Source organism: Trachinotus anak, unplaced genomic scaffold (genome assembly GCF_046630095.1).
Source record: "Trachinotus anak isolate AG129_WGS33_773 ecotype Australia unplaced genomic scaffold, CSIRO_AGI_Tana_v1 ptg000013l, whole genome shotgun sequence".
Taxonomy (NCBI): domain Eukaryota; kingdom Metazoa; phylum Chordata; class Actinopteri; order Carangiformes; family Carangidae; genus Trachinotus; species Trachinotus anak.
The window spans coordinates 23592885-23604869 of record NW_027273864.1 but is presented as its reverse complement, the minus strand read 5'-3'; the positions used below and the strand labels follow the sequence as shown (position 1 = coordinate 23604869).

The 11985-nt window shown below is 41.4% G+C and overlaps 1 protein-coding gene across 4 annotated transcripts; it reads right to left on the bottom strand.

Annotated features, from left to right (window-relative positions):
* Positions 1-1234: 1234 nt before the first annotated feature.
* mybphb (myosin binding protein Hb) lies at positions 1235-11598 on the bottom strand. Of its 4 annotated transcripts, XR_011693233.1 has the most exons (13): positions 11301-11597; positions 10087-10155; positions 9742-9876; positions 8864-9031; positions 5682-5770; positions 5395-5590; positions 5173-5312; positions 4876-5035; positions 4083-4219; positions 2607-2793; positions 2412-2465; positions 1675-1705; positions 1235-1579 (listed from the first exon to the last, which is right to left on the bottom strand). XR_011693233.1 is itself a non-coding variant. In XM_071494623.1 (12 exons), the coding sequence occupies exons 1-11, from the start codon at positions 11542-11544 to the stop codon at positions 2434-2436; spliced, it is 1557 nt and encodes a 518-aa protein (XP_071350724.1). In that variant the 5' UTR covers positions 11545-11597; the 3' UTR covers positions 1235-1579; positions 2412-2433. The 4 variants fall into 4 exon arrangements, 2 of the variants coding, with proteins under 2 accessions (XP_071350724.1, XP_071350725.1); XR_011693234.1 differs by lacking the exon at positions 10087-10155 and having other exon boundaries at positions 11301-11598; XM_071494623.1 differs by lacking the exon at positions 1675-1705.
* Between the last annotated feature and the right edge of the window lie 387 nt (positions 11599-11985).

Sequence of the window (11985 nt, the reverse complement as noted above, 5' to 3'; positions counted from 1 at the left end):
GATATCTCTGGCATCCTGCCTGTATCACTATTCCAGTAACTCCAAGACCAAATAGCTACAAGATCAGTATTATAGACTGGTATTACTATTATGGAGGTCCTGGCATACTGTGATGTAGTCTTGGATCCGAATGAGCCAAATGAATAGTGCTGCTGTCTCCGGATTCTCACTGGTCTGCTGCCAAAAGGCCTTCATACATTCAGCAGCTGAGTGAAATTGCAGCAGAAAGTAATTAAATCAACCTGCAGATACAGAAGCTTTCAGGCCTGTTAGGCCTGTCAAAAAATTAGTTTCTAAAGCAGTGTGTCTTTCTTTTTTATTCTTGGTAAACTTTTATTTTGAAAAGATATTTGTAATTTGGTTACTAAATGTAAGTAAAATAAGAATTCCTTTAAAGAAACCCAAGTCAATATTCATTTGTCACTCACTATTATTAGAAAATGTATTATTTATATATGCTGTATTGTGTGCTTGTCTTTAGACACATCTGCACATTTTAGCATGTTCAAATGACCTGCTCTGAAGTGACTCCCTACACTTTGTTTGCAATTAACCGGAAATAATTCACTGGACATACTATGTTCCAACTTAAGTCTATATTTTACCTAAAATTTTTTCCAAATTACATTGACCTTTCTAAAGAATCTTATTAGAAATTATTAGGAAATCAGTCACTACAAACCTGTAAAACTCAGTACCTCCTTAGAAAAAAATAATTAAGGATAATATTTTATTATATTTGATATGAATAATTGTCAAAAAACCCCCAAAAAAACTCCTTCTGTCTCAACCACTGCAACTCCCTATATACCTGTCTCAGTCAGAAATCAATCCACCACCTGTAGTTAGTTCGAAATGCTGCAGCTCATCTCCTCAGTCCAAAAAAAATGTGTTCATATCACCTCTGTTTCAGCATTCTTGATTTTTAGGTGTAGTGTGTTGATGGCCATCCAAGGTCTAGATTGAAAACCAAAGGAGACGGGGTCTTTGCCGATCAGACTTTCAGAGGCAGTTCTCCATTCTATTTAATTTCTTAAGACACATTTTTATAAAAAAAATCTTTTATTGTGTGATGTTTACTTAATTATATTTTTCATTTTATGTTTGTCTGTTTTATATTGACTGTAGTGACGCACTTTATGACCAGTATTAGTAAGTGCTCTACAAATAAAGCATTACAATACTTCTGCTGGAGATTTCAATTTATAGAAGACACTGTATTGAAAAAACAAAACCAGAAATTAAATTATTTATTGATATAAACACGTAGATGTTACATGTAGATCTCCTATGAGGAACAGTAAATTCATGCTGTGATTTTCTTGGCATACACCTAGTAAACTAGGGAGGTATATTATTTGAACATGTGATAAGTTATTTACCATAGACAGTTTTGTTGGGGAAAAAGCTGATTGTGGACATGGATATGGACTTAATAGTTTAGTTAAAAGGCATAAACAACAATTGTTTACCATAACACAGGGTAAGATTTGGCAAGAGGTCACAGGCAACAACCCTTGTGTAGTGTGGTCACCAGCCATATATACTGCACATGTTCTTCCAGGAATCCAGCACCTTCCTGTGGAGATAAAGAAATAATTGAAACCTTGAACTCTTTATGTATCATTGTGGAGGACAGTTTTAGCTAGCTTTTTGGCTAAAAGTGTCACGCACCTTGGGCTGCAAAGGCCTCATCTGTCTGCTCCTAATTTGGGATTGCAACAGATGAACAAATAACAACAGGTGTTAAGAAAGAGTCAGAACTGCAGTTGCACTTGCAAAAATTCTGAATCTCATGAGAAAAAAAAACAACTAAGCGAGCAAACAATGTTTCTGTATTTTTTAATATATATACATATCAGAAATATGTTTAGTAATTCAATTTTGTAGAAAAAAGCTCCAAAATGTTGAAACCATTATAGTGTTCTGCAAATAAAATGCTATATCTCAGTGCCCTAAAGGAGGCTGCTGCTGCTACTGCTGACTCATGGAAATGTGATTAAGTCTTCTGACCAAGTACACGAGCAGCCATAACAGATTTAATTTATGGGTGCTACCTCTTGGACTCTTTCAGTGGCAGAGGCCACCTTTTCCAAGTTTAGTGCCTTCCATGTATGGAAAGTAAGTCAGGGAGAAGGCAGATGTCACCTCAGGACTCATATAGACCAACCTATCCAATTCATCCAGTTTAATTGTTGGGTTTTTATGACATTAATTTCACAAATATCCATAGTTGCAAACTGCACTGCAAGTAGCATTTAACAGTACAACTAGGGTACGACTCAGTTCGATTAAGGTTAACAAGGTTGATATTAACTGGGTTTTGACTTGTTCTCTGTGTAAGATAATCAAGTATTCAGGAGGCATCATGACAAGAACAATATTCATATATGATCCTAATAATTTCTGACCTGTGATTGTGAGAATGTTGACCTATTTCTTATCTGCATCTGCAACCACCGGCTCTGTTTAACACAAAGACAAGTTATTAGTTTTCAGAGGGTGAACGCTCAAATATTGGTCAAGCAAATGCTACGACTCGAACACAATGTTTACCCACATGAATCGACTAGGGACCTGAATACAGATTCAAGATCTTGACTTACGTTTGACCTCCAGTTTGCAGCTGACAGTTGCTTCGCCGTGATTGTTCTTGGCTCTGCAGGAGTAAACACCTCCGTCAAAGTTACCGGGCTTACGGATCTCCAGAGAGCAGATACCCTGGACACAGATCTGCCTGAACTTGGGGTCGTCTCCAATGATCATCTGGTTCTTCATCCATTCAATCTTGGGCTGAAGAAAAACAGATTTTTTAAATATTATATTATGATTTAAAAAAAAAAAAAAAAAACACTTTCCTCCAAGACAACAGTAATTATATTAAAACATCTCATAAATAAACAAGCGCAAGTGTTGTTTCTATTTATGTTTGTACCACTTGACAAGAGAAGCTCTGTTGATTGAAACGAACATGCAGCGCACACTCGGTTTAGAAGTTTTAATGGCACTGACATGGTGAGCACCTCCTGGGGCCCCACAGGGAATGTTACAAATGTGACCCTGCCTCCACGCTGACCTGTCACCCTTATGGCCTCTCCACCTCCCCTGCTACAAAACTCAAAGTCATCTCATCAAGACCATCTATGCTACTGTTCTGTTGGCAACCCGGTGGGATTAATGATCCCAGAGAAGAGGTGAGAGGCTCAAACAGCAGGCTAACGGGAGCAGGTGAAGATCTTCAGCATCGTCAGCTCAGAGCAAACACACTGACTGCGACGGAGGAAAGATGTTTGTTAAAAACTCTTAATACGTCCAGTCACCACCTTATTAGGATCACAAAGCTGCTGACAAGTAGTCTAGGAGAAGGTCTGGCCTGTCGGCACCACTGGTGTTAAAGTCTCATTGAACAAACACTGAATGCACATGAGTTAGTTAGAAATAAAAGCTTGGTAAACACATCAACATGTCAAATGCCAGTGGTTTTACAGATTAAATCAATTTCATAACCGCCAACCATTTCTCAAAACATACCAATACATTTTTAGACTGCATCTCTACCTCCCATTGGTTTCCATTCATTTTACTAAAAATCCTCAGATTGAACATATGATTCAAACGTTAATACTTTAAAAGTGACATTACTGTCATGTCAGCTGTGAGCAGGTTTGTTTTTTCACAGAAAACCTTGATGGTGTGTTCAGGGACAGTCAGTGACATCAAGAGTTTGAGATTCTGTAGCTGAAACACACAATTTATGAGCTACATTGTTGGGAAATCCAACCTGTAAGACAAACTATAAGCAAACAGAGGTGTGACGAAAAGCAGTCTAATGCCAAATCCAAAAAGTTTACTTTTTACAAGAAAGTCTCCAGAAAGTTAGAACAATACGAAGTCGCAGTATTGGTGGTTACTGGGTTAAAACATGCAAAACCATCAGAATGATTCCTCAAACCAAGTTGAAGAGTCTTAACCACCCAGGTAAATGAGCTAATACTATGCTGGATCTGTTGGTTAAATCGCGTTGGTTAAATGACGTTACGTTGGCAAGGCATGAAAGCAGAAGGTAAATGTTGTTACTGTACTTTTGGGTGTCCCCTGACAGAGCAGAGCAGCTTGGTGCTGTAGCCGACAGTAGTGGCCCTGTCACTCAGGGAGGTGGTGAACTTGGGAGCCTCGGTGAAGTCGTGCTCATGGTACTCAGGAGGCTTGTATTCAATATCTGCACAACAGAAGAGCATTAACTACACAACTGCTGCTGCACAGTTCAGCAGATCTACTATAAATCAATACGTTTTGACTACAATTTTACTGTTCGCAGAAATATGCTTTATTACTATATTATTATATTTATTATTATCATTATTTTTTTATGATCAATCTTAAGGTCAGTTGTATTGTTGCAATCTTATGCTATTATACGTAGGATTACATCTTTGTTAATAAAGAGACCTGCTGTTTATAAATGATTAATCTCTGTCAAATCTGAATCTGTTAACAAAAGTCCACTTACTAGCTTTATGAGCTTTCAACCATATCTCACGGTCTTCTGAAAGTGGACTTTAAATTATACTATATATTATTTAGTAACATAAACTGTTCCCAAACGCTAAGATTGAACTTCCATGCCTGTTAGGAGGCTTTCCCTCACGTACACTTCACGTGTACGTGAGGGAAAGCCTCCTAACAGATACCTGCCATGTTAATAAAGGGTCCGTAGTAAAGAAACTGGCAAGAATAAAATTGTGGACGAATGAGACACCACAGATGCTTCAGATGGGATTTCCATAGATCACTACGGACTGAATAAAGTGATGAATGAATTCCTCCTGTGTCTGCTTGGCTGTTAGCTGAGGAGCAGTAAAAGCTGTGAGGCACCTGTCTTCAGGATCTTGGCCTCCTCCTTTGTAATAGCAGCTTCCTCGCTCATTCCACACTTGTTTTCAGAAAACACTCTGAACTTGTAGGTGTTGCCCATGATGAGGTCAGAGATGGTGGCATTCAGTCTGTTGTAATGCTCCAACACATTGAACCAGTCCTGTGAACACACACAGACACACACACACACACACACACACACACACACACACACACAAAGACATGATGAATATTTCAAGAAAGTCCTGAGGATTTGGATTCACTGTATTTTCAGGGGAATTCTCAATCTCAGCTTACTCCAGTCTTTTTGTCGGCCTTCTGCACTGTGTAACCCGTGATGTCTGTGTTTCCGTTGTCTTTGGGTGCGGTCCACTCCAGAGCAACATTGAAGCCCCAGGTATCTGCAATCTTCACACTGGCAGGAGGCCCTGGCAGCTCTGTGAATGAACAGGCACTGATCATAGTACCAAACACCTCAGGTTTAAATGTCTTCTCACACAATAGAAACGTGTTGCTCACCAACAATTTGAAGGGTGAGTGCGGCCTTGTCCTCGAAGTCGTCCACCTTCACGCACATCTCATACACTCCAGAGTCGTCTCTCTCAGATGTGCGGATAAACAGGATGCTGTCTCTCTCAGTGCTGCGGATGTTCACCCTCTTTGTGTCCAGGGGCTGTCCGTTCTTTGTCCAGGTCACCACAGGTTTGGGTTTTCCCTTGGGAGAGGGGGTTGGGTGTACGTTTTACAGAGTTGCACAGTTTTATTCATCATGCACACCCAGGAAGATGCATTCATATTTGGCTTACTGTGAAGGGGATGGTCAGGTTGATCTTGTCTCCAACGTGAGCGACGTATCTCTGCTTGAGGAAACGAGGCAGGCGAACCTTGGGACGGTCTACAGAGAAAAACACAGACTGAAACAATCAGTGATTGTTATCATAGCAAGTCAGCATTTACACATCATTTACTGAGAGCCTTTTTATGTTCTTTGATCTGCTGCAGCCACAGATTGCCAGTGAAGGACGGAAACAGCCTGAACTGGATTTTGAGGATCAAAGATCTTTGGTGTGAATAAAAAAGGATTTCAGATGCTTTTGTGGCCAACAAATCTTGAGGAAATTGATGAGCATGCTGAGCTGATCCAAGCCCATCTGAGTCAGCGGAGTTTCACTGGTGCTTTAACTTGTTAACCGTCAACCCCGCTGAGTCCCACTGTCTCCACATCATTCTACTCAGCGCTGCTTTCTATTTCTTTTAATGTTTTTAATGTTACAACAACAAATAGGACAAGTAGGACTTACTATAGATTATAATGAAGGTAAAAAAAAATGAGAAGTACTATATTATACTGGAAGACAGGAATCTGTGGAAAGCAGGATAGTTAATGTGTGTGCTTCATTGCTCACTGATGACCACCATTCTTCCAATGATATCCCCTCGTTTGTTACAGGACAAGAGGTTATAACACGGCCTCTCAGCTGATATATGTCTTCAGGGCAGGCTACAGCGAGTCACTATCGGAAAGAGACGAGATGAGCTGGGGCTAGCTGGTTAGCGTGCTAACTTCAGTAGAAGAAAAGATGTGACAGAGACAAGAGTTAACATTGGTGTTGTTTTCCACCACCATCGACAGCTCTTTGCGAGTAAAGTTGAACTTGCAGCGTTTCCTCTAGACTTGTGAGTAAACAGCTGTTAATGCTAACGTTGGTTATGTGGCAATAGCAAAACTGACAAATAGCTCCTTTAACATGTCGGTCCAGAGTCTTTCGTTTTATCCGTCTATCTGTCTATCTATGTATCTATCTTTATGTATTTTATTTTACACTGCAAAATCATTAAAATATAAATCTGAATTTGTTTACTGCCTTCCCTTCATAACTGCTTTTTATACACTTGTATTTATCTTTCACTAAAACTCTTTAATTGTGTTCTATGTGTGATAGGACAATTTTCACAATTTTCTTAATGGGGATGAATAAAGTTACATCTACACATGAAGTTAGAAAATGAAGAGGTTTAAACCTGCAAATAAGTAATTACCCAGGGATATTTACAGTTATTCGAATATCACAGGCTATGACCGGTAGCTTAGCTAGTAAATGTATCTTCCTGAATCATTTCACAGACCCCCCCCCCCCCCTTAGAAAATCATAAGGACACTTAGCCACTGAGACATTTGAAATGATATTGAAGCCTCACGAGTATCTCGCTGACGCTCATTTGTAAAAGTGATTTGGTGAGAAGCCCCACCTGCTGAGTCCAGCAGCGCAACATTTGTCCAGTCTCTAAATAAAGCAGACATCCTGTGGTATATTGCCTCTCCTTGTGACGCACGAGTCGGAGCTTCAGCTACTCCCACTCACATTAGAACGCATCGAACTCACCGCTAAGTTCAACAAGATACAAACTACTTCCTGCTATTTAACAGCAGGGATTTGTAAACATAATCTGGAACATAAATTATTTGGTGTTAAAGTAAAACTAAATGAAGTTAAGTCTGCATATTAGAGTAAATATTCAGCACTTTAAGTGTCTTATCACTTCATGTGAGCGGGATTAGGTTTAATGAACATTGTACCTGTAAAGTCTGTGGCATGTTTCAAAATAAACAGTGAATCTCTGGAAGTATCATGAGATTTAGGCGTCACCTGAGAAGCTGGATCCAGACCCAGCACCCCCGACACCACCCCCTCTCTACTCTGAGACTGGACACACTGGAATTTACCCTCCACCCCCTGTGCTCCCCACAGCCCCCACCTGCTTGTCACCATCGATCTTGCGGAAAGGAGCCTGAGATTCCCCTGAGCATGAATCCTGGCAGGGATCACAATGCAATGCCAAACTCTCAACTGAAAAAATCTGTGTTAATAGCGGGGACATCCCAGCTATTTTTCCAAAGCTTTGTGGCCGTTTTGTCGGAAACATTTCACAAGTTCTTTCTATATGTGGACCGCCCGCTATGGCGAACACGGGGTGAGCATGGACACGATTATTGAAATATTGCCAGCCCAGCAGGGATCATGTTCCCTGTCCGACTCTCCATTACGCATAACGATGATTTGTGAGTGAGCCAAAGTAACACAGGTCCTCCTTTTAAAGTCCTCGGGGTCCAATCATTATTTTACCACATATCACTTCAGATATAATGTCCTTGATTAACGCTGTAAGCTATGCAGCATTAGTAAAAGCACACACTTAAAAAGTTCTTAATTATCACACTGTGCTCGGGTAGATTGGTGTTTCAACTCAAAGTGGAAACGAGTGAGAAGACCATAGTTTTATACCGTTAACACTGCAGGTATGTGCCAACAGGACACGGACAGCTGAGAGGAAAACATTGCTGAGCTGTTTTCCTTTGACTCCTGCACTTTACAACCCCCCCCAACCCCTTAATACATAGCTCTGTAAAGCTTAAGCCAAACCTGTGTAAATGGTTTGTCCAATATTTGTTTTAGCAAATTTAGGAATAGTGAAATAATGAAAGTTCAATTGCTGGAAAAATCAGTTTGCTAAGTGTTTTCTATTGCTTCTTGGACTGTAGTAGCCCATTTCCAAATTAAAACATCATTATAATACAAGACCTGTTTGCCGGATTTGATGATAAATTTGGTCATGTGGGAGTTAAGACCAGACTCCACCAGACATTTTGACTGCTAAATTTAAAAGAATTAATCAAGAAAATGGCCAAGCAATTTTCAGTCTAATATGTCACTTATTTGTGTCTCTGTACACATTGTTAGGTAGTATTACTGCATTTTACTTTTGTATTTCAGTGCTTCATGTTGTATTTTCTGCATCCCTCATGCTGCTGAGTGCAGTATTTGTGCAGAAGTTATCTATAGGTTGCACATCTAGATGATGCATCTGTTGTTATCCTTCATTTTGCTGCCGTTTTATTGTGCTATTATTCTGCTAAAAATGTACACTCTGGCATTACTACACATTATGTTTTGTGCTAAACTGTATCTTTGGGAACACTTCTTCTTACCAGCGATCTCCTTCACCAGGACAGCCTCGGGGAGGGCGACGGGGGGGCTGCGGCCACCGGCATTCACAGCCACCACGCGGATCTTCAGACGGTCACCTGTGGTCAGGTTCTTGATAACAGAGCGGCAGGACTTCTGCAGATCCTCGTTGACTGCTTTCCAGTCCTCAGCTGCATGAGAAAATTATACACAATGAAGACAGACTGGCAGGGATTACAAAGATGCTGTTGATTACAGGATAAATAACAGCGATTTAAGGGTGAAAATGTGCAAACTGCACCGGAATGCAGTTTGCACAAACAGAGTTGGATTTATAGGAGACTTGAGAATGAACAAATTCACACTGAGTGCTTCTTGCTTCACAGCTTTGTAATGAAAATATATGTGGCATAAATTTCTTGCATTAGTTGTGAAATTGCTGTTCTGTGGGTAAACAGTGTGCGCTGGCTGCTAAATCAAGCCCACATTGAACTGCTGCTGATATTAGCTTAGGGCTGTAAGTCTAAAAGCAGGACCTCCAGCGAGACCACAGCAGCTCCTGAAATGCCTCTTTCCATGTAGGGAGAAGTTAGGTAGCTCATGATATAACTCTGCGAGTGACACTTCAGGGACAGCTGCAACCGATATGGCTGACCCACATTAAAACCGCAATTTAACATGCTATGTGAGTGTATTTAAAATTCATTTCAACATGTAGTTACCAGTCGTACTGAATAGTGATACCTGACATAAAAACCTAAAATAAGCTTTTGAAATAAAAGTTTTCAAAAAATAATTCAAAGGTCATCTGGCATTTTTGTCACGGTGTATTAATAATCTGACCCCATCCACCCACGAGCCAGCGTGCGTCGCACCTGGTCAAGAGCACAGCAGGACTTACTTCCATCCTTGCAGATTTCAATGGTGTATCCATCCAGACCGGACGGTCCGATGTTCTCTGGCTGGCTCCAGATGATGGTAACTGAAGTGTCATTCTTGTCCTCGATGAACAGATCCAGAGGAGCACTGGTGGGCTCTGCGGGAGCCGTAAAAATATGGAATGATTCATCTGACACTTACAGGTGGTAGAAATGCAGCAAAATCATCAGAAATCAGTTCAAAGTTGGAGTTCACAAGAGGTGATGGTGCACTTCTTTAACACATTACTGTGATAAAAAGAGGACAAATGGTGAAAAGAGAATCACACCACACTAAGATGAAGTTTTCCTTTAAATAAAGGGTTTACCTTTGGGTGGAGGTGGTGGAGGTGTGGGTGCTTTAGGCTCTTCCGGTGCAGGCGCCTCAGCAGCTTCAGCTAATGTTAAATAAGCATTGGCATTATTATTGGGAGCATGTAATGAGCAGAGCGATGCAGCAGCATTAAATATCATCTAGCTGTGCGCTTCACAGCTCTGTCCCCCTCACTGGGAGGTCGAATGATTTACAAGGCTCTGAGGCTTTTTGTCCAATTTGTTTCCAATGACAGAAAAAAAGTCTTCACAGTTATTAAAGAGAGAGAGGAGAGAACAGGAATATGTTTGTTTTGGCAGGCGTTTCAGAGTCAGCGGCAGGAGCAGCTTCCTCTGCGGCTGCAGTATTATTCAATATTAGGGATTAATAATTTGTGCAACAAGCAGATGAGACATGTTCTAACAGATGAAAAAGTACTCTGTGTTGAGACTGCAGACTGCTCAAACTGTTATAAAGGGCTCAGTAAGTATTTTTAAGAGTTTGGAGGTTCAGTTTTTAATACTACTCCACTCTGACATGGCTCGTGAGTCCTCTTTACCATCAGCAGGGGCCGCGGTGGCGGCAGCTGGTGATTCCTCTGCAGCAGGTGCAGAAGCTCACATTAGAGGTTAGAACATATCAGTAGATATATAACACACTGGAAATATTTCATGACATTTTCAAAACGTTATACAGGGGGTTAAATCTGTCAAAGTAAAAAGGAAAAGTTCAAATGAGCAGAAATGAGTGAGTTAGGTGGTAGAGAGACAGAGACAGTGGCTGAGCAGCAGCTTCATCAGTTGCAGCAGCTGATGAAGAGGTCAGATGTCACATGGGTGGTCAGTGTTCATAGATCTGCAATGCGACCACAGCAAACCAGTGAAGTCTTCTCTCAGCTTATTTAGATATTTGGGTTTGTTAATGTCTGCTTGTGAGTCGTGGAGCTCTCACTGAGCTACAACACTAGCAACGACTTCAGGAGTTAACATCGCACAGGCTTGAGGAGGAAAGTCAGCGCGTCCTTGAGGCGCGTCAGAGACTTTCTGGGACTTTTAGAGGTGAGGCCAAGCAGGAGTGTCAGTAGGTGACCATGCACTTTCTGTTTTGTGTGGACGGCTTCACCTTCTTACCCACAGCACTGAACCGAAACAACTACTCAGGCTTAGAAAAAAAGTGTCCAATCAATGTATGAGCGGCGGTAACCCGAGGCTCACACGCCGCTGCGCCTACCATCTGGGGGTGGTGGGGTGGGGGCTTTGGGCTCCTCAGCTGGCGGGGCTGCAGCCGCATCCTCGGCAGGTGCTGCTTCGCCCTCAGCGGGGGCAGGGGCGGCCTCCGCAGGGGCGGCCTCCGCAGGAGCGGGCTCGGGTGCCGGCTCCGGAGCCGGTTCGGGAGCCGGCTCTGGAGCCTTCTCCTCCTTCTTGGCTGGTTCTTTCTTAGCCGCCTTCTTGATTGGGGCAGGCTTGGACGGCATGTTGGAGGTTGCAGCTTATTCCCAACGTGGTTAAGTCCTTAACACTGAATCCAATGCCATCATCCCTGTGGTGGTGGCAGGCTTATATAGAGCCGGGCAGGTTCAAGCGCCGCCCCCAGTGAATTACATGTAATAGATACTGGGCAGCATGTATGACTCAGACCACCATGTCTGTTTGTCTCACTCATCTACACTCATTGTACTTCATTAACTCTTTTATTACATCAACTATGGCCTAATTAAATAGAAATATAGAAAAATGAAAACATAAATATAAAATGCAATTTGTTTTGTATTGACTGTAATTTTGAAATGTGTCTCACAACTTTTATGTTCATGACACTCAAACATTAGCCTACTCATCACATTTAATAATTATGTGACATTTATAACATTACTTCAGACTAATACAAGGGTTATTTTCTTAGCCATGGTCTCTTT

What these genes read in the sequence shown, in the direction of transcription:
- mybphb (XM_071494623.1), bottom strand. Translation starts at nt 11,544, where the DNA reads ATGCCGTCCAAGCCTGCCCCAATCAAGAAGGCGGCTAAGAAAGAACCA. An exon ending in TCCACCACCTCCACCCAAAG is followed by an intron (nt 9,877 to 10,086) that starts GTAAACCCTTTA and finishes CGGCTCCCGCAG; the next exon opens with AGCCCACCAGTGCTCCTCTG. An exon ending in CCTGGTGAAGGAGATCGCTG is followed by an intron (nt 5,771 to 8,863) that starts GTAAGAAGAAGT and finishes TTTTCTCTGTAG; the next exon opens with ACCGTCCCAAGGTTCGCCTG.